General features: G+C 40.3%; 1 protein-coding gene across 2 annotated transcripts in view; it reads right to left on the bottom strand.

Annotated features, from left to right (window-relative positions):
• The window catches only part of LOC122558096 (glycogen [starch] synthase, muscle-like), a 79,778-nt gene extending 61,027 nt beyond the window's left edge, over positions 1-18,751 (bottom strand). The window contains exons 1-2 of one of the 2 annotated variants that reach the window (XM_087996620.1): positions 18,528-18,751; positions 8,089-8,270 (exon numbers count right to left, since the gene is read on the bottom strand). In XM_087996620.1, the coding sequence (XP_087852746.1) occupies positions 8,089-8,270; positions 18,528-18,639 (294 nt within the window). In that variant the 5' untranslated portion in view covers positions 18,640-18,751. The remainder of the gene's footprint in view (positions 1-8,088; positions 8,271-18,527) is intronic. The other variant, XM_087996621.1, reaches the window with a different exon arrangement.
• Positions 18,752-19,008: the final 257 nt, after the last annotated feature.

Below are 19,008 nucleotides of genomic sequence, written 5' to 3'. Positions count from 1 at the left end.
ATCAGTTATTTGAATACTAAAGTAAAACAAAAAACTATGGATGCTGGAGATCTGAAACAAAAACAGAAATTGCCGGTGAAACTTGGGTCTGACAGCATCTGTGAGAAGAAAGCAGAGTTAAGATTTCAAGGCTGGTGACTTTTCATCTGTTGTGATGAAATTCAAACTGATCATGGACAATAGTAGCAAATACAAATGGATACTTATTTGACAAGGCAGCCACATAACTACAAACAGGAAAATATTCTCAAGTTCTTGACAGACTATAAATAATTCAATGGAATCAATCAAATATTGTGGACGACACAATTAGGTATTTTTTTCATTGCCAATTGGAGAGATTACATTGAATTATCCATATTATACAGGGCCATGAGTCATTTCATTCTGATGCAATGTGTTTACAATTCACTTTCTGCCACTGACTCCAACTGCAGCAGCCCTCTTGATAATGACGAAGGTAAAAAGAGAAGACTCAAGCATTTAATTCTAAAGAGGAATATTCCACTGACACTCGGGGCATTCAGCGAAATGCCAATGGCCATAGCCTAACCCAAACAACAAAGGGAGTGTGAAATACTTCATCAAAATGTGGATTAGTACGATGAGTGTGAATGCATCAATAACAACACTAATGTGGAGAGATATGACTAATATATTTTAGGAAGAAAAACAAGAAATGGGAGGGTAGATTCAATGGAATAATATTGAAGGGTGTGGGTGAAGACAGAGTTCCAAGAACTTTAAAATGTATAATTCAATAATTGGAAAAGTGGGCTGCTTAGCAAAACACCAACAACATTACAGCTTGTTTTAGTGAATTAAACCAAAGGAACAACAATGAATTTGTACAAAATATTGGTTAGGCCACAGTTAAATACTGTTTGCAGTTTTTGGTGCACCATTATAGAAAGGACATGAAAGCTGCGGAAAGCATATATTCAGAATATAAACTATAATTTTGAGAAGAGACACTGTGATGCTGGGATTACTTCCAAAGGAAGGGTGAATGATTAAAATGTAATTGAGAGTTTTAATGTAATGAAGGGCTCTGGTAGAGTGGTTAGGGTAAGTTGCTGAAAAGAAATGGCTTAGGCTGTTCATTGATTTAAAACACATATAACCATATTATTCTGTGATTTGCAACTGTATATTCTTCGAAACACTTATTGCACTTTTTCCATTTACATAAAAAAGGATCAAGAATTTCAAAGTACCTGTAGTAGGTCACTGCAATGTATAAAACTTGGTGAATAACAGGCAATGAAGACCGCCAAATGGAACAGAACAAGTGGCTAACAATGAACAGCAGCAGCAGTGAATAATGGCAATACTATATCTAACAGCACTGACACTGCCTGAGTTGTAGTGCTGAAAACGTGCATCATGTCAAGTTGTTCTAGCTCGTTGCAATCTACCTGACAGTGCAAAAAATCAGATGGTACAGATGGTACAATTAACTGTACGATCATGTGGCACTCATTCACTAAATAAACTACTCAGAGGAGGTCTTCAGCATGACAATTTAGCTTCATCCAAGACCTCTTGCCTTTGAACCTCATCACATCCATGATCCAAATATGGACAAATGAGCTGAATTCCAGAGGTAGATGAAAGTACTGCCCTGGAATCAAGGCATCATGGAGGCTGGCAAAATTGAAGTCAACCGAAACAGAGAAAACTGTCCCCTGTCTGGAATTATTCCCCCACAAAGTCAGATAACTGTGGTTGGCACAAGGCAATCATCTCAGCCCCAGGACTCAGTAGAAACTTGTCAGGGTAGTGTCAAAGGCTCAACAATCATTGGCTGCTTAATCATATCATTATATAACAGCTAATTTAAACACATACTCTGCACCAGTATTATAAAAGAGGGATTCTTTACTTAACTGGCAACAATTTTTTACAAACATTAATGGCAAACTGTGATGTAGAGGCAGCAACCTTGAATATTCACTCAAAGTTGCTGACCATCAGAATATTGTCATAGAGCTTATATCCGGATCTTGGTCAGCTTGGTAACGAGTCAAGTACAAGAAACTCCTCCTGCTAACCTCCCTTGGCCACGTAACATCAATTACTTGCCTTCCAGACACAAAAGGGATCTTTTTCCTCTTTGTTATTATTCAAATTAAGGGGCTTTGCTCAGGCAGTCCACGTAGGCATCCTGCAACTTTGTGTGCACTTTATTGCCATTTCGCAGATTCCTAGTCACTGTCATTGACTAGAGTCCTCAATATTCATGTCTATTGGTCTTCAGTACCTGTTCCAATTCTTCTTCCTGGCTTTTTCGCCACCATGAGGCCTCCTACACAAGTTCAGGCTTTCTGCCCTTCCATTTTTTATCGTTTGCTCACGACTATGGTCTTCATCTCTCTCAGATTGCCAAAGTCATCTTTCCCTGTAGAAAGGCGCCCAAAAGAATTGGTATACTCTTCCTCACCTATTTCTATCTGCTGTTGGATGCCTGCTAAAATTAGGCTGGAAGTGAGGATGTTAATTGATTGATAGATTTTGATCTACAAAAGGTGTCAAAGGTTATGAAAGAGTCAGACAAGAAAATGGTGTGAACGCCAAAATCAGATAAACCATGATCTTACTGAATGGTGGAAAACTCAATGGATTGAAAAAAAGTTACCGTTGATCTAATTTCTTCTCATCAGTGTGTTCAGTTCCATTCATAATTCCTCAGGGAATGAAGCAGCCCATTTCTGTCTGCAACAAGATCTGCATCATCTTTAGATCTGCGCTAGCAGGCAGCAAGTAAAATTTATCTACACAAGTGCCAGATAATTAGCAATGCAAACAGAAGAGAATCTAAGTATCTCCCTTGACACTTAATAGCAGATTTAATAGTAATTTGGAATGGAACATGCAGGGGGTAGTATTCCCATGTATCTGCTGCCCTTGTCCTTCTAGATAGTACCTTACAAACCCACAAATACTTCTGTCTAAGGATTTTTGCTGAATTCCTGCAGTGCATCTTGCAGATAATGCACATTGCTGCTAGTTAGCATCAGTGGTGGATGTTTGTGAATGAGGTGCCAATCAAGCTGGTTACTTTGTCCTTGATGGTGTCAACCTTCTTAAGGGCTGCTGGAGTTGCACCCATCAAGACAAGTGGGGTGTACTTCATCTCACTCCTGACTTGTACCTTGTATATTGTGAACAGTCTTTGAGGTGTCAGGAAGTGAGTTACGTGCCACAATATTTCTAGCCTCCAACCTGCTCTTGTAACCACTGTGTTAATGTGGCAAGTCCATTTAAGTTTCTAGTCAGTGGTAACCCCCAGGATGTTGATTGTGGGAAAGTCAATAATGGTAACACCATTGAATGTCAAAGGACAGTGATTAGATTGTCTTTTATTGAAGATGGTCTATGCCTGGAATTTGTGTGTGGTGAATGTTATTTACCACTTGTCAGTCCAGGCCTGGATAATGTCAAGATCTTGTTGCATTTGGACATGGACTGCTTCAGTATCTGAAAAGTCACAAATGGTTCTGAATATTGTACAATCATCAGCAAACACCCCTACTTCTAACCTTATGATTGGAGGGAGGGTACTAAGTGAAACAGCTGATGGTTGGGCCTAGGACACTACCCTGAGCAACCTCTGCAGACATGTCCTGGAGCTGAGATAACTGACCTCCAACAATCACAACCATCTTCCTCTGTGCCAGGTTTGACACCAACCAGCAGAGAGTTTTTCTCCAATACCCACTGATTCCTGTTTTGGTAGGGCTCCATGATACCACACTCAAAAGCGGCCTTAAGGTCAAGGACTGTCACTCTCACCCGACCTCTGCAATTCAGCGCTTTAGTCCATGTTTGGACCAAGGCTGTAATGAGGTCAGGAGCTGAGTGGTCCTGGCGAAATCCAAACTGGGCGTCACTGAGCAGGTGCCGCTTGATAGCACTGTTAATGGCACCTTCCATCACTTTACTAATGATCGAGAGTAGACTGATGGGGCTGTAATTGACTGGGTTAAATTTGTCCTGCCTTTTGTGAACAGGACATATCTGGGCAATTTCCTACATTGTAAATGCCAGTATTGTAACTGTACTGGGACAGCTTGGCTAGGGGGTTGGCACATTCTGGAGTTCAAGTCTTCAGTACTATTGCTGGAATGGTGTCGGGGCCCATAACCTTTTCAGTATCCAATACCTCCAAATATTTCTTGATCTCACATGGATTGTGTTGAATTGGCAGAAGACTGGTATCTGTGATAATGGGGACCACTGGAGGAGGCTGAGATAAATCGTCCACTGGCACTTCTGATGAATCATTCTAGGAGATGGTGCTGTATCTGAACTTAGAGGCTACACCCATAGGAATCAACCCACTAATCAACCCACTGATGCTATTTCCTATCTATTGTAGCTTACCAACGCTTTTCTTTCTTTTGGTCTCAATTTTCTGCTCACCTCCCTCTAGCAGGTTCTCTGATGGTGCTCAATAACATCAATACAAAGAAAGGTCTGTTCATTGAACACCTGTTGTATCTAACAATATTTTATACAAGGATCATTTAACATTATCCCTTTTACTGGCTGGAATATACAGGAAATTTTACATGAGATGTATCTCATAGTAACATAATAAGCGTGCATCAGAACTGATGTAAATAAAGAGAAACAACACAAACATTTACAAGTGACAAAGAAATGAGTATCTTTAGATGATGGTTAAGCACGTACTTGTTGATGATATATGTAAAATATAAAATGGTATAGATAAGTCCAGAGTATTATGTAACTAGGGTGGCATGAAAAATGTAAAAAGTTAAAAGGTAACTTTGAAATAGATTAAAATATTCTTCACTTAATACATGGTGAAATATTTAAAATAAGTGGTAGAGGGCAAGACATTAGGGAATTTAGTTTGCTGCCTGGGTATATAATGGGAAAGTAAGGGGGTTACAGAGGTGAACTTCAATTGGCTGAATGGCCTCATCTTGTCCTTGACATTTCTGATGTCTATGTACAAATATAGTTCTCTTCAGACGACACTTGCTAGAATAAGGTTATTAATAGGCAAAGGGCAATGTCACAGCTGTGAACATGTTAGCAAAATAGAACACATTGATCATGCAGGAGAGATTTTCATGACAGAATACAACCTAAAGAAACATTATTTTAACAATTGCACTGTTCTTTTGATAATTAGGTTTAAAACTTTTTAATGTTCAGGAATCTATTTGTTTTATACCTTATTAATGGTTAAAGGTTGTTAACAAAACTAAATAAATACAGGCTCCAAGCTTGGCTCTGTGTGTAGCATTCCCAATCCTAAAAAATTAAGATTGTGGGCTCAAGTTCTGTTCTGAGCACAGAGCATAGACAGATACTCTGATGCAGTACTGAAGGAATGATCCCTAGTACTTTTTGGGTGAATTGAGTGGATCCTTAACATGATGTCAATGAAGAAAAGGGAGTTCTTTTGGTGTCCTGGTCAATGTTGTTGGCATCAAACAATAAAAAGTTTCATCAGGTTGTTTGATACAACTGGGCACCAAATGACTGCTGCATTTTCAAACTTCAAAACAATGAATTATACATAAAGCATTTTGGAAGGATTCTCTGTGATTTTGATGCACATCTCTTTGGTTGACATTATTGTTGGGGAATAATGCATTTTCCATTTCAGACATCCAGTGTCAAGATCAATATGGATTGACCTGAGAGTGCTTAATGCATCAGAACATTTACATGGTTTCTTGATTTATGAATAATGATGCACTTTGGGAGATTCTTTAGAGTCTTATGGCTGGCAGACTTGTGAATATTTTCCTGCTATTACACATTGGTATGATGACACAAACAATGGAATAAAGTTCACATCACCACAATTTTCAACAACTAATAGCAATAAACAGAATTATATTTTTGCCCAAACCCTATTTGTTATACAAATTACTGCATTATTCAAGGCATTCAAGAACGGAGTTAAGTGAAATGTATATTTTATACACTGGAGAGTTGCATATTATACATTGGCCTACTTGATTCAAAAATTAATGCTAATACTTTAATGTTGAATGTTCTTTGTCAATAATTGCATGTTTAAATGCATGTAGATATAGATTGTCAAACAATATGTTTTACTGTCAAACTCCTTTGAGACATATTGTACACTACTTCTCTTACTTCCACAAACAGTTCATCCCAGTAATCCATTTTCTGTTCCCAAGGGGTTAAGTAACAACTCGTTTCCAGGGGATGCTTCTCCTAAATTACTTGACCCCTCAACTCTGCTGTGGTCTCATGGGGACCCATCCTCACTCCCTCATCAAGCAAATGTGCTCCTCCATTGATGATCAGACCTCCTTTGGCATTCTCTCCCTCCTCCCAGTCACCCCCATACCTCACCCTCCTTCCCCAGCCTCCTTGAGTAAACATTTATTCACCATTCCTAATAACTCCTTAGTCTTTGAGCCCATTTGTTTTCATCAGCTTGGGACTCTGTTTTTTCCCTAAATTATTTTTTATGCATCATCATGTTACTCCTGACTTCCTTTACACAGCTCCATGCCAAAACAATTACCTCAAACTAAGCATTTTCCCACATTAACCATCTTGTGGCCTCTGAGTGAAACTATTAATTTAGTGTCAGACTTTGGTGTTAAGTACAAGCAGACAATATCTCAAATTAATTTTACATTATAGCAAACAGCCAGAAGGGAGTTTCCTTGTTTCAGAGCCAACTGGACCCCAGGGATATGTACATTCAACCACCCAGACTTTAAATCTTTAAATCCTTATAAGGACACTGCATTCATCTTATTTAAGTATCTAGTCATCATCAATGTTCCTTTGTGACAATGGTTTTGCATATATCCCAGAATATTTTCCATTTAAATTATTTTTCTAATTTCATTACTGAACAATCATTTGAGACAAAACTTTCTCTCTCAATTTCAATTTTGTCCCCAAATTACATTTCGTTTAAAAAGAAAATTTTGCATCAAATTGAACATATTCAGTAGAATTGAAAATGCTAGTTGTGGTAAAGGGGAGGATGGAATGTCTTAGCACCAATTTGTGAATATGTTGATAATAGTTCTACAGGATTCTGCAAAATATAGACATTATGAACATTCCATTGCCACCCTGTAATTAGCTCTTAAAGACAAACTAAAAACCAAATCGCAATCATAATCGTAACCCGGCTTCAAAAATGTCCACCATCCATTTCCTTTTCCAACAAGGGACACGGTGAACAATACTGGGCCACTGAAGATCTGGGTGCACTTTTCTCTGAATAATGAGCCAACCAACTATATTTTGTTTTTTTTTTTGGCAATCTCACAGTTACAATAACAAGGTGCCATCCACAACCATTACTTCCCAAGTCAGAAATATCTGCTGCTTGTCTCCTGGTTGCTGCATGTCTCACCCTGATACCAAGCACTATAATTTCGAGAATATTTTCTAACAGTTTAACCCACTTCCGTTCACTGTCTTCACTTCCTTTCTGGAAGGGTGGTTTGCGCATCCACAACCCTGTTCGAAGTCTTTCCTTCTGGCAAGGTCTCACATACAACAACAGAAATAATGATTAATCTATAGATTTAGCAGACTTACAAGCTCAAAAACACAGCTTTCAACTCAATGGAAAATTCACCAGTATGTTCCAAAATATATTTAGCTATGGTACAAATAAAATGAAGAATTAAAAAATCTCAACATTCAAGAATACAGATAAGTCATGGACTGTCATATTTAGCTACTTCTAACTCTTTACAATATTGAAGTACAGCCAGATCATATGCTGTTTATAATATCCACATAAAGGGACGTCCTATGCTGTTTAAAATGCCACAATGTAACCAGTCAAAGTTAAAAAACACACAACACCAGGTTATAGCCCAACAGGTTTAATTGGAAGCACTAGCTTTTGGAGTGCTGCTCCTTCATCAGGTAGCCCCAAAAGGTAGTGCTTCCAACTAAACCTGTTGGACTATAACCTGGTGTTGTGTGATTTTTAACTTTGTACGCCCCAGTCCAACACCGGCATCTCCAAATCATGTAACCAGTCAAACAGCCAAGTTATTCCCAACTCAACAGAATGTGAAGAATTTACAATACCTTGCAGCCTCTGGAGCTCATGCAATCAATAGTTCGTTTAATGGCCAAGTTTGGTGGCTCAATCAGCTCCACTTGTGTTTTGACGCTGTTCTCAAAGTAGGGACCAATCAGAATATAATTCTCTCCAAGCTGATCTACTGTCAACTTAGTTTTGGTTTGGATGACAGTATAGATACCACCGACTAGAACAGAAAAAAAAAAGTCAGAATTGAACAAAGGGAAATTATACTTCAAGACCTATATATTCTCACAAACGAATGCAATAAAAATAAGTTCATTTGACTACATCTTCCAAAGGTCAGGCATCAAGTACCATCTCATGGATTCTGACCCCACCCATTCAAATCACTACAGGGAAATCTCCAAATATATTTAACAGTGTAAATAATAGACAGCGGCACAAATGTCTCACAATTCAAAATTTAACTGATTCAGTTAAATTGTATTTAGTTACTCTTTACAGGACTGATATTTATCAAATATCTACAAAAGATTAGCAAATCTCCACAGAGAATGGATCAGAATGTCATCACTAGCCTGCAACACTTCTTATGTAATGATACAACACTTAATTCTTCCCCTTGTCATGGCAAAATATCACTTTAACAACAAATACATATTTAACTTACAACCTTTGCTTCTATTTCTTGATATTTTCCCATTTTTCCAACTGTGCAGATTGTGCTTTGATATTTTTCCAATTTATAAACAATTGAAATGATCCATATTTCATATTGTGGGCTACTGAGAGTAACTTTCAATGATAGGCCTGAGTTAGATGTAAAAAACGTTTGAATTTCATGATATTCCGACTCTGATCACTGAAGAGATTATTTACTCCTCACTTTAATGCCATTCTGTAGTCCCCAAACTTTTCATTATTCTTTCACGGAATATGGTTGTCAATGGCAAGGCCAACAATTGTTGACCATCTCTAACTGTCCTGGAGAGGAAGGTGGTGAGCTATATTGGTGAACTGCTACAGTGTACTTATGCAGGTATAACTCATGGTGCTTTTAAATTTTGACATAGCGACAGCAAGGGAACAGCAATATTGTTCCAAGTCAGGATGGACTGTGGCTTGAAGGAGATCTGGAAGATGGTGGTGTTCTGATCTGCTGCCACTGTCCTTAATTTTGGCAACTATCAGCAGTGCCTCCATGAGTTGCTAGAGTGCATCATGAACATGCTGCCATTGTGCATCCGTGGTGGAATGACTGAATGATTAAAGTGGCAAATCAGATGCCATTCAAGGAAGCTGCTTTGTCCTGGATGTTATCAACTTCTAGCTTTGTTTAGACCTGCAAGTCTAGAATATTCCATCACATTCCTCACCTGTCTTATAGATGGTGCATTGGAGAGATAGGTGACAAAATTCTTACCATAAATTTCCCAGCCTTCTCTTGTAACCAAAAGTTTATATGCTGGTCCTACTCAGTTTCTCGTTGGTGGTAATACCAGCATGTTAATAAAGGGGGAATTCAGAGACAGTCATGTTATTGTATGTTACAAGGATATTCTAGATTCTCTGATATTAGAGATGGTCATTGCCTCGCCTTTGATTGGTGTGAATTCCATTTTTCCCATCAGCCTAAGCCTGAATGTTGTCCAAGCCTTGCTACATGTGGACATGGTCTGCCTCAGAACCTGAGGAGTCATGAAGGGTGCTGGAAATTGTGCAATTATCAGTGACCATCAGTAAACATCCCCACTTTCTGACTAAATAAGGGAGGGAAGGTCACTGATGAAACAGACGGTTGGTTGGCCTCACGAATGCACTGCTATGCCTTTACAACAATGGCCTGGCACTGAGCTAATTGGCCCCCAATAACCATAACAAACTTCCTTCATGCTGGGCTGTGTCCACTACTGGAAAGTTTTCCTTCTAATTCTTATCAACTTTAATCCTTGATGTCACAGGCAGACAAATGTTGCCTTTTGTGTTAACGGCAGACACTTTCACCTCACGAATGCAGATCTTTTGTCCAAGCTTGGACCAAGGGGTTGTAATGACGTCAGGAGCTAAGTGACACTGGCAGAACTCAAACTGAGTGTCAGTGAGCAGACAGTTGCTGAGCAAGCATTGCTAGTCAGCACTGTTTATTACCCCTTCCACATTCATTCGACTGATGATTGTGAGTAAGGTGATGGGACAGTAATTGGTAGATTGGGGTTGCCCAGCATTCTATTGTTCCTTCAATTATCTTCACTGTCTCTCCATTTCTCTATGTCCTCCTTATTACCACTTTATTTCAGACCAAGCTTTTAACCATCCTCACTGAGATCTTCAAGTCTTTGGAATCATGTCAAGTTTTGTTCAATTATCTTTCTGTGAAGTGCCTTGTAAATCTTCCTACAATAAAGGCACTTCATTAATTCAACTTGTTGAAATTATTCATATTGTAAGGACCATACTGTAAGATTTCGGAAGCATTAAAACCAGATAATGTATCTTTTATAGATTTTTAAAAAATATAGCTCTCTCCTGGGTTTGAAAAAAGATCAGCAAGTTTTATTTTACATTAAGTGAATCATTTCAGTAAAACTAGCACTTAAAAAAGGCAAATCAATCTTTATAGACCTGGCAGCCCTGACTCCTATCCCCAACCTATGCAAGTCTCAGTCTGACTGATGCCAAAAATGGATTACAACATTGCTGGGATAGGAAGAGGCTAAATGAGTCAGGTTTCCCAATCTTGTTCAGTACTAAGTGACATTTCTTGAGGCATGGACAATCAATGAAATTGGGTAGAAATGATCAGGTAAAGCTTTGATGTCCCCTTCTGTTAATATCTAACCAACTATCAATGCTTAACTTCATATATGAAGAATAATCAGCAAGGTGAGGTGTTGTCAGGCAACCATCATCAATGGAAGTATTGACCTGAAGGAATTAGGCTTTTAAGAGAAAGAAAGGGAAAAAGCTCAATTGAAAAACAAAATGTTAAGATCTGAAGTGTCCTCATGAAAGCTAAATTCTTTGAACTAAAAATCCACCTCAATCCAAACACCACAAAAATATAAGTTACCATTTCAGGTATTTATCTCCGGGGCTAATTTTTTTAACATTATTTACAACTTCCTTTGAAAACATTTTCAACTCTCCCGTTTTTTTTCAAAAGTGCGAGAGCTTCTTTCTCAAACCTAGCAGAGCCCCTGTGGTGCTGCTCATGTCGAGTTAGAGGATATGTTGCTTTGTACTGAGAAGTATGCGACATCACAGAAAATACCCTAACTATTGAGTCAGTTGGACAAACAATAATTAACCACGCATGTATCAAAAACTAGTAATCACTGTAATCAACAGCAAGGAAGACATTGCTTGTTGATTACAGTGTGTAGTCAGTAACATTTGACAGCAGCAGTCTCATATTTCAGTTTCAGTATGCATCTCTGCATACCTTGACACGGTCCTGTCCCCCTTAGTCCAAGAACTCCCCACCTACGTTCGGGACACCACCCACGCCCTCCACCTTCTCCATGATTTTCGCTTCCCCGGTCCCCAACGCCTTATCTTCACCATGGACATCCAGTCCCTATACATCTCTATCCCCCATCACGAAGGCCTCCAAGCCCTCCACTTCTTCCTTTCCCACCGTACAAACCAGTACCCTTCCACTGACACCCTCCTTCGACTGACTGAACTGGTCCTCACTTTGAACAACTTCTCTTTCCAATCCTCCCACTTCCTCCAATCCAAAGGAGTAGCCATGGGCACCCACATGGGCCCCAGCTATGCCTGCCTCTTTGTAGGATATGTGGAACAGTCCATCTTCCGCAGCTACACTGGCACCACCCCCCACCTTTTCCTCCGCTACATCAATGACTGTATCGGCGCTGCCTCGTGCTCCCACGAGGAGGTTCAACAGTTCATCCACTTTACTAACACCTTCCACCCCAACCTCAAATTTACCTGGACAGTCTTAGATTCCTCCCTCCCCTTCCTCGACCACTCCATTTCTATCTCGGGCGACCGAATCAACACGGACATTTACTATAAACCGACTGACTCCCACAGCTACCTAGACTACACCTCCTCCCACCCTGCCCCCTGTAAACACGCCATCCCATATTCTCAATTCCTTCGTCTCCGCCGCATCTGCTCCCATGAGGACTAGTTCCAATACCGAACAACCCAGATGGCCTCCTTCTTCAAAGACCGCAATTTCCCCCCAGATGTGGTCGACGATGCCCTCCACCGTATCTCTTCCACTTCCCGCTCCTCCGCCCTTGAGCCCTGCCCCTCCAACCGCCACCAGGACAGAACCCCACTGGTCCTCACCTACCACCCCACCAACCTCCATATACATCGTATCATCCATCGTCATTTCCGCCACCTCCAAACGATCCCCACCACCGGAATATATTTCCCTCCCCTCCCCTATCAGCGTTCCAAAAAGACAACTCCCTCCGTGACTCCCTCGTCAGGTCCACACTCCCCACCAACCCAACCTCCACTCCCGGCACCTTCCCCTGCAACCGCACGAAATGTAAAACTTGCGCCCATGCCTACCCCCTTACTTCCCTCCAAGGCCCCAAGGGATCCTTCCATATCCGCCACAAGTTCACCTGCACCTCCACACACATCATTTACTGCATCCGCTGCACCTGATGTGGCCTCCTCTATATTGGGGAGACAGGCCGCCTACTTGCGGAACGTTTCAGAGAACACCTCTGGGACACCCGGACCAACCAACCCAACCACCCCATGGCTCAACACTTCAACTCCCCCTCCCACTCCACCAAGAACATGCAGGTCCTTGGACTCCTCCATCGCCAGACCACAGCAACACGACAGCTGGAGGAAGAGCACCTCATCTTCCACCTAGGAACCCTCCAACCACAAGGGATGAACTCAGATTTCTCCAGTTTCCTCATTTCCCCTCCCCCCACCTTGTCTCAGTCCCAACCCTCGAACTCAGCACCGCCTTCCTAACCTGCAATCTTCATCCTGACCACTCCGCGCCCACCCCCACTCCGGCCTAACACCCTCACCTTGACCTCCTTCCACCTATCGCATTTCCAACACCTCTCCCCCAAGTCCCTCCTCCCTACCTTTTATCTTAGCCTGCTTGGCACACTTTCCTCATTCCCGAAGAAGGGCTCATGCCTGAAACGTCGATTCTCCTGCTCCTTGGATGCTGCCTGACCTGCTGCGCTTTTCCAGCAACACATTTTCAGCTCAGATTTCAGTTGCCAGGGTTACATGGGACAGTCATTTATAGCAGGATAATAAAATGACAAGCATATACATGATTACACTCATTCAGCCCAAAGTCTGTTTATAGTCCATGCAGGATTAGAGACGGTGAAAATTAATTAATTGTTGGAGACAGTAAAGATAGGATGAGTAAACTTTGTTGTGAATTAATTTTACATTCACCTACTTTACGAATATTACATTTATATTCCAGACCCAGCAATGCCAAGTAGCATGTGGCTCTTCTGTTGATCTGATATGGTACTGACATTTCAAAAATGATTTGATGGCGTTTGGCTCGGTGTCAGGATGAGTACAGCAGTTGTGTGTTCAACTCCAAGTGCGAAGTGCCATTTTATTTGTATGTAGAGTTTTGGACAGTGAAGTTTACAAGTAAGACAGGAAGTTGACTAGACTTCAATAGAGGGAACAGCAACAAGTAGAGAGTCTAACAGAAGCAAACTGATGACAGAAACCTTTACTACAGCCAAGATCAGGGAATTTTAACTTTCAAAGTAACACTCCTAACAACAATGACTACTCTTCAAAAAAAAAATTGCATTGACTCTAAGGCACTTTGGATTGCCCTGAGGTAGTGAGTGGTGCTATGTATCTATACATTTGTCTATTCTCTGATAGATTGTGGGGTTTCAAAATAAATTATATGAGATTTTGCGAACTCAGGTTCAATATTGTTATTTCCTCAAAGTTAGGACAAAACACAAAATCTACTGTAAAATAACACTTTTAAATTATATATTTAAAAGACCTTCACTGAACAATCTGCTGTATGACTTTGCAATATGATTATTTCAAAACAAAGCTCTCCCTAAAACAGAGGTGAGTCAAAATGGGGTGAAATCATAGGTATACAGAACAACCTCGATTATCTGAACGCCACGGGCAAGGAGTCTTTTGTTTGGATAATGTTGTTCCAGGACCATGAGATCTTGTTCGGATAATCCGAAATTTGGATAATTGAAGTTCAGATAATCAGGGTGGTTCTGTACTCTAAGCATGTTTTAATTCTTGGCGCTTAGTGGAATCCGGGGTTGAGGACATTCACAAAAGATTTTAAAAATGTTGATGTTGAGCTACATTTTGGAATGATATTCTTCAAATAATTTCTAAACAAAAGTAGAATAAAACAAATAACTATGATACTGGAAATCTGAAACAAAAACAGAATTTGCTTAAGGAATTCAACAGGTCTGGCAGCGTCTGTGGAGAGCAAATAAAGTTAATGTTTGGAGTCCAGCGACCCTTCTTCGAAACATTAACTCTGCTTTTTCTCCACAGATGCTGCTAGATCAACTGAGTTCCCCCAGCAATTTCTTCAAACAAATGTGTTGTTGTGCCTTTCGAAAGATGCAAACTTTAGATCTGCTCTAATATTCATATCTCAGAGTTGTTAAACCCCTACACAGCTGAGAGCAGCAAAACAATCTCCAAGAAACAATTAACATTGAATTTTAAACTTGAACGCAAGTAGTACAATACAAGAGTATATCTTTGCAATGATGTGAAACATTGTTGAAAATAGTAGCATAGCTGCTATACTTATTAACAGAAGACAACCAATTTATTTTTATTGTTCCAATTTGTTGCTGAAAATACTGTAATTTGTGGAGATGATTAATCACTTTCAGTTTGAGTCCATCATGTCTGGGCAACTCTATTCTGAAATGTACCAATAGTGACACTGCCATGTTCTCAGTAATACTGTCAGGGAGAGGGAGAGGGGAAAACAACTTCAGTGGGGGCATTTATGCATCAGCTGCTGATCCACTGCAGTCTTTGCACTGATTTCGGTTTGGTTCTTGCTAAAAGTCTTTTTAACCTCCTGCATTTATTTTAAAAATACAAAACACCAAAACATGTATTTTGCAACATTTTGGAAGTCAAAATACAAAATGAAAATTAGGTTTTATTAATCTGATCAATCTTTATGTGGTTTAAAGGAGTTTTAGAATTATCACTGCAGCTTCGTGGCTGATCTGTACCCATAAACTGATGCTTGGAGCAAAACACTCCTCCTATTTCAAGTTAGTATTCGGTCTGCAATATCATCTGTTGCTAAATTAGATGTATGTGTCTTATGACTAATCAGAAATGCTGATCAGGATGAAGTCTGACACTCTCCCCACTGCTGCCCATTCAGAATTAGTGAATTGCAATGAAATTGATCTAAATTACATGTTCAACATTATCGCTCTCAATCTTGCAATCACATTTCACTGAATCATCATTTACCCAAATTCCAGGAACTGAAAACTGTAAAACTTATTACATTCCTTTCCCACCTCAATCTACAGATGTTCAAAGTTACTACTTGCTGTCACCCATTCACTATTCCTAATTTATCTTAGTTTCTATTTTACTGTATGTAACATCTACACAGATTTTTAAGGGGAGTCAATGACTTAGTGGTATTATCACTGGACTGTTAATCCAGAGACACAGATAACATTCTGGGAACCTGGGTTTTAATCTCAACATAGCAGATGGTGAAATCTGATTTCAACAAAAGTATCTGGAATTAAGACTCTAGTGATGACCATGAACCAATTGTCAGGAACAACCCACTTGGTTCACCAATGTCCTTTAGGGAACGGGATTGACCTACACATGACTCCAGGCCCACAACAGTCTGGTTGACTCTTAACAATTAGGGATGGGCAATAAATGCTGTTTTAGCCAGCAATACCCTCATCCTATGAATGTATTTTTAAAATGTACGAGATAGTCCTATGGAATGGAGAGGGTGGAAAGGAAAATGGAAGGCTCTTCTTCAAAAAGGAGTGTTCATTTATAGTCAATATTACTAGAATCCTCAGCCCAAATGCACCTGGCATTCATTGGTGGTTCCTTTCATAATGAGGTCTGTTCTTTTTTGAATTTGTTCATGGGATGTGGGCATCTCTTGCTAGACCAGCATTTATTGTCCATCCCTAATTGCCCAGAGGGCAGTTAGGAGTCAACCACATTGCTGTTGGTCTGGAGTCACATGTAGGCCAGACCAGGTAAGAATGACAGATTTCCTTCCCTAAAGGATATTAGTGAACGAGATGGGTTTTTTCCAAATAACAATGGTTTCATGGTCATCATTAGACTCAATTCCAGATTCAAATTCCACCATCTGCCATGGCAGATGGGTCCCCAGAACATTAGCTGAGTTTCTGGATTAACAGTCTAAAGATAACACCACTAGGCTATCACTTCCCCAAACTGAAAGAAATGCCCAAGTGATCTATTGTCCAAGACACTGAACCCTTTGCTAGATCAAATATGGACAATAGTACAAACAAGACATACGTGTCGGCATGCTCACTAATTTTGCTGGTTATATTTCTTCTTTATTTCTTTGATCTATTCTCCTGAAGGCACTAACTTTATTCTTGTAAAACTAGTGATTGTGTAAACATCATTTGCCTTATAAATTGGGTGAGTAACTCATCAATGGACAGACCAGAGATCCAGACCCACAATTCCCTCATCTTCCCAACCCAAAAATACACAAACCTCAGACACCAGCGCATGTTTAATATGCAACAGCACAAGTTTAATATGCAACAGTACACCTAACTAAGTCAGAGTCATTGTTCTGGCCATTCATATTTAAATGCTCTGGCTTTACGTAAAGAGTTATTATGTGGTGAAATAATTTTATTACAAATTTAATTGGTAAACGTAATGCTCAATGTGGAATGACTCCACAAACCAAAGAAGCCTCAGGTTGAATTCTGAATTTCTGCTCAGCCTGTTTAATTAATCAATCTGCCAACACTCACTGTTTCAAGTCACACATCAAGAACAGCCATTGGGATAAGAGGTTAGAAGATAGTTAGCATTAATGGAACTAAATTCCAGTGTGGCTAACAATCCCTGGTGGGCAGCAGAAGAAAAAGGAAGATCTCCTTACAAGATAAAATAAGTTCATTAGCACCCACTACATGCTTCAGTCTTAAATGTGTTGTCACCTACCTTCATTTTGACAATTAAGCCAAAATCATATATACAAGCAGCCTGTACAGTGGCACTCAGAGTTCTCTCTTGTTTCATTGTGTCAAAATGGGAAAACGCCAAGTTGGAAACTGGACACCTTCCAGCAAGGAAGAGATCTAGCAATATGAACAGTGGCTGGGAGCAGGCTATTCACATGACCTTTCAGAAACAGGCCCAAGCCTCAACAGATTGAAAGTAGGGATATTCTACATATTTTTCTTTGTTAAAAAAAAACTACCTAATACAATCTTTCACAGTAATAGATTATACTTGATATTACCAGATATAAAGAGAGTCAAGGTGAACATGGATCAAGGTTACAACATCACAAATGGTCCATATATGGGCAACCCAGATCATTACTTCAAAATATGCCAGTAAAAACGACAAGGACACATAAAATGAGTTTAAAAACATATACACGTTTTAAACTCAGAAGAATAACACATTTAGAATAATAATCTGGTTTGAATAGTGGCTAAAACAAAATATATTCAAGATGTAATGATGGGAAAACTAGATACATGGTTGCAGTAGTTTTGAAACTTTCTTGAGTAAATCCATATTGAAGTACACATTTTAAGCAGAACGTCTGCTACTTGAAGATGAACAGTGGTACAGCTTCAGAGAACAATTGTATTCAGGCAAAACATCACAAATGTCCTGTTAGTGAGTCAGCAAAACAGGTAAAATAATTGTTACTATACATAATATTACGAGAGACTGCTCACAGCTGATCTGACGCCAAGACCCAAGCAAGCAGGAAACCTGAGCATTGCCTGGGATTCCTTCAACATTATGTGCAGGATGAGTTTAGATGTGGCGAGGATGACCTTTTTCTTGTCCTTGACCTTTACATTCTTATCTTGGGGAAATATGCAGAATTGAAAACGGTTGTTTTTTTCTCTTAAAACTATAATGCGCCTGTACCGAACCTCAACAATATTGAAATGTGGTGCTATGGTAATATGACATTTGAAATGTCAGATCAGCAAAGCTCACTTTACAAATAGATCAACGCGTTTTTTTAAAAAAAATAAAAACCATACGCAGCGTGCGTGTTGCTGCATTGCACGAAGGGTAGATGAGGAGCTGCTCCGATAGAGACACAGCTAGTGACAGAGTCGCCCAGTGAGTGGGGCTTGCTGTTAGTTTGCCTGTCCCGGCCGAGTATGTTGAGCCGGCCGCCCCCGGAGCTTCCTGCAGCCGCCGCAGTCCGAACTGCAGCCCTTACCTTTATTCGCCACCTCCCAGGCCACCTCGAACAGGACAAGGTTGTCGGCTGGGAGTTCTTCCTCGAAGCCGGTGAGCGAGCTGTAGGAGGGGGAGCTACTCAGGAAGGACATGGTGCTGAGATCTCAGCAGAATCCGGCTACATCGGAACTGAAAAGGGAACAACTTGGGAACGAGTGCGAGCGCTGCTGAGCCACGGCACCGTGCCAGCTGCCAGCAGCACCTCCAGCCCCCACCAGGGGGAGCGTGACGGTAAACAAACCGGGAAGCGCAGTGGCCACCAGAAACCAGCAGGCGGAGCTGATTTACAGAACCCTCTGGGTCTGCGTTTGGAGCTGAGAAATGAACGTTCTGGGCAAAGGTCACTGGATCCGAAGAGTTAACTCTGATTTCTCTCCATTCATGCTGTCAGACCTGCTGAGATTATTTCCAGCAATTTCTATTTATGTTTCTGATTTTTTTAGCATCTGTAAGTTCTCTTG

The sequence above is a fragment of the Chiloscyllium plagiosum genome, unplaced genomic scaffold, assembly GCF_037043375.1.
Source record: "Chiloscyllium plagiosum isolate Xiang-an unplaced genomic scaffold, Cpla_swu_hap1 HiC_scaffold_18, whole genome shotgun sequence".
NCBI classification, from domain to species: domain Eukaryota; kingdom Metazoa; phylum Chordata; class Chondrichthyes; order Orectolobiformes; family Hemiscylliidae; genus Chiloscyllium; species Chiloscyllium plagiosum.
This window is presented reverse-complemented; position numbering and strand designations above follow the sequence as displayed.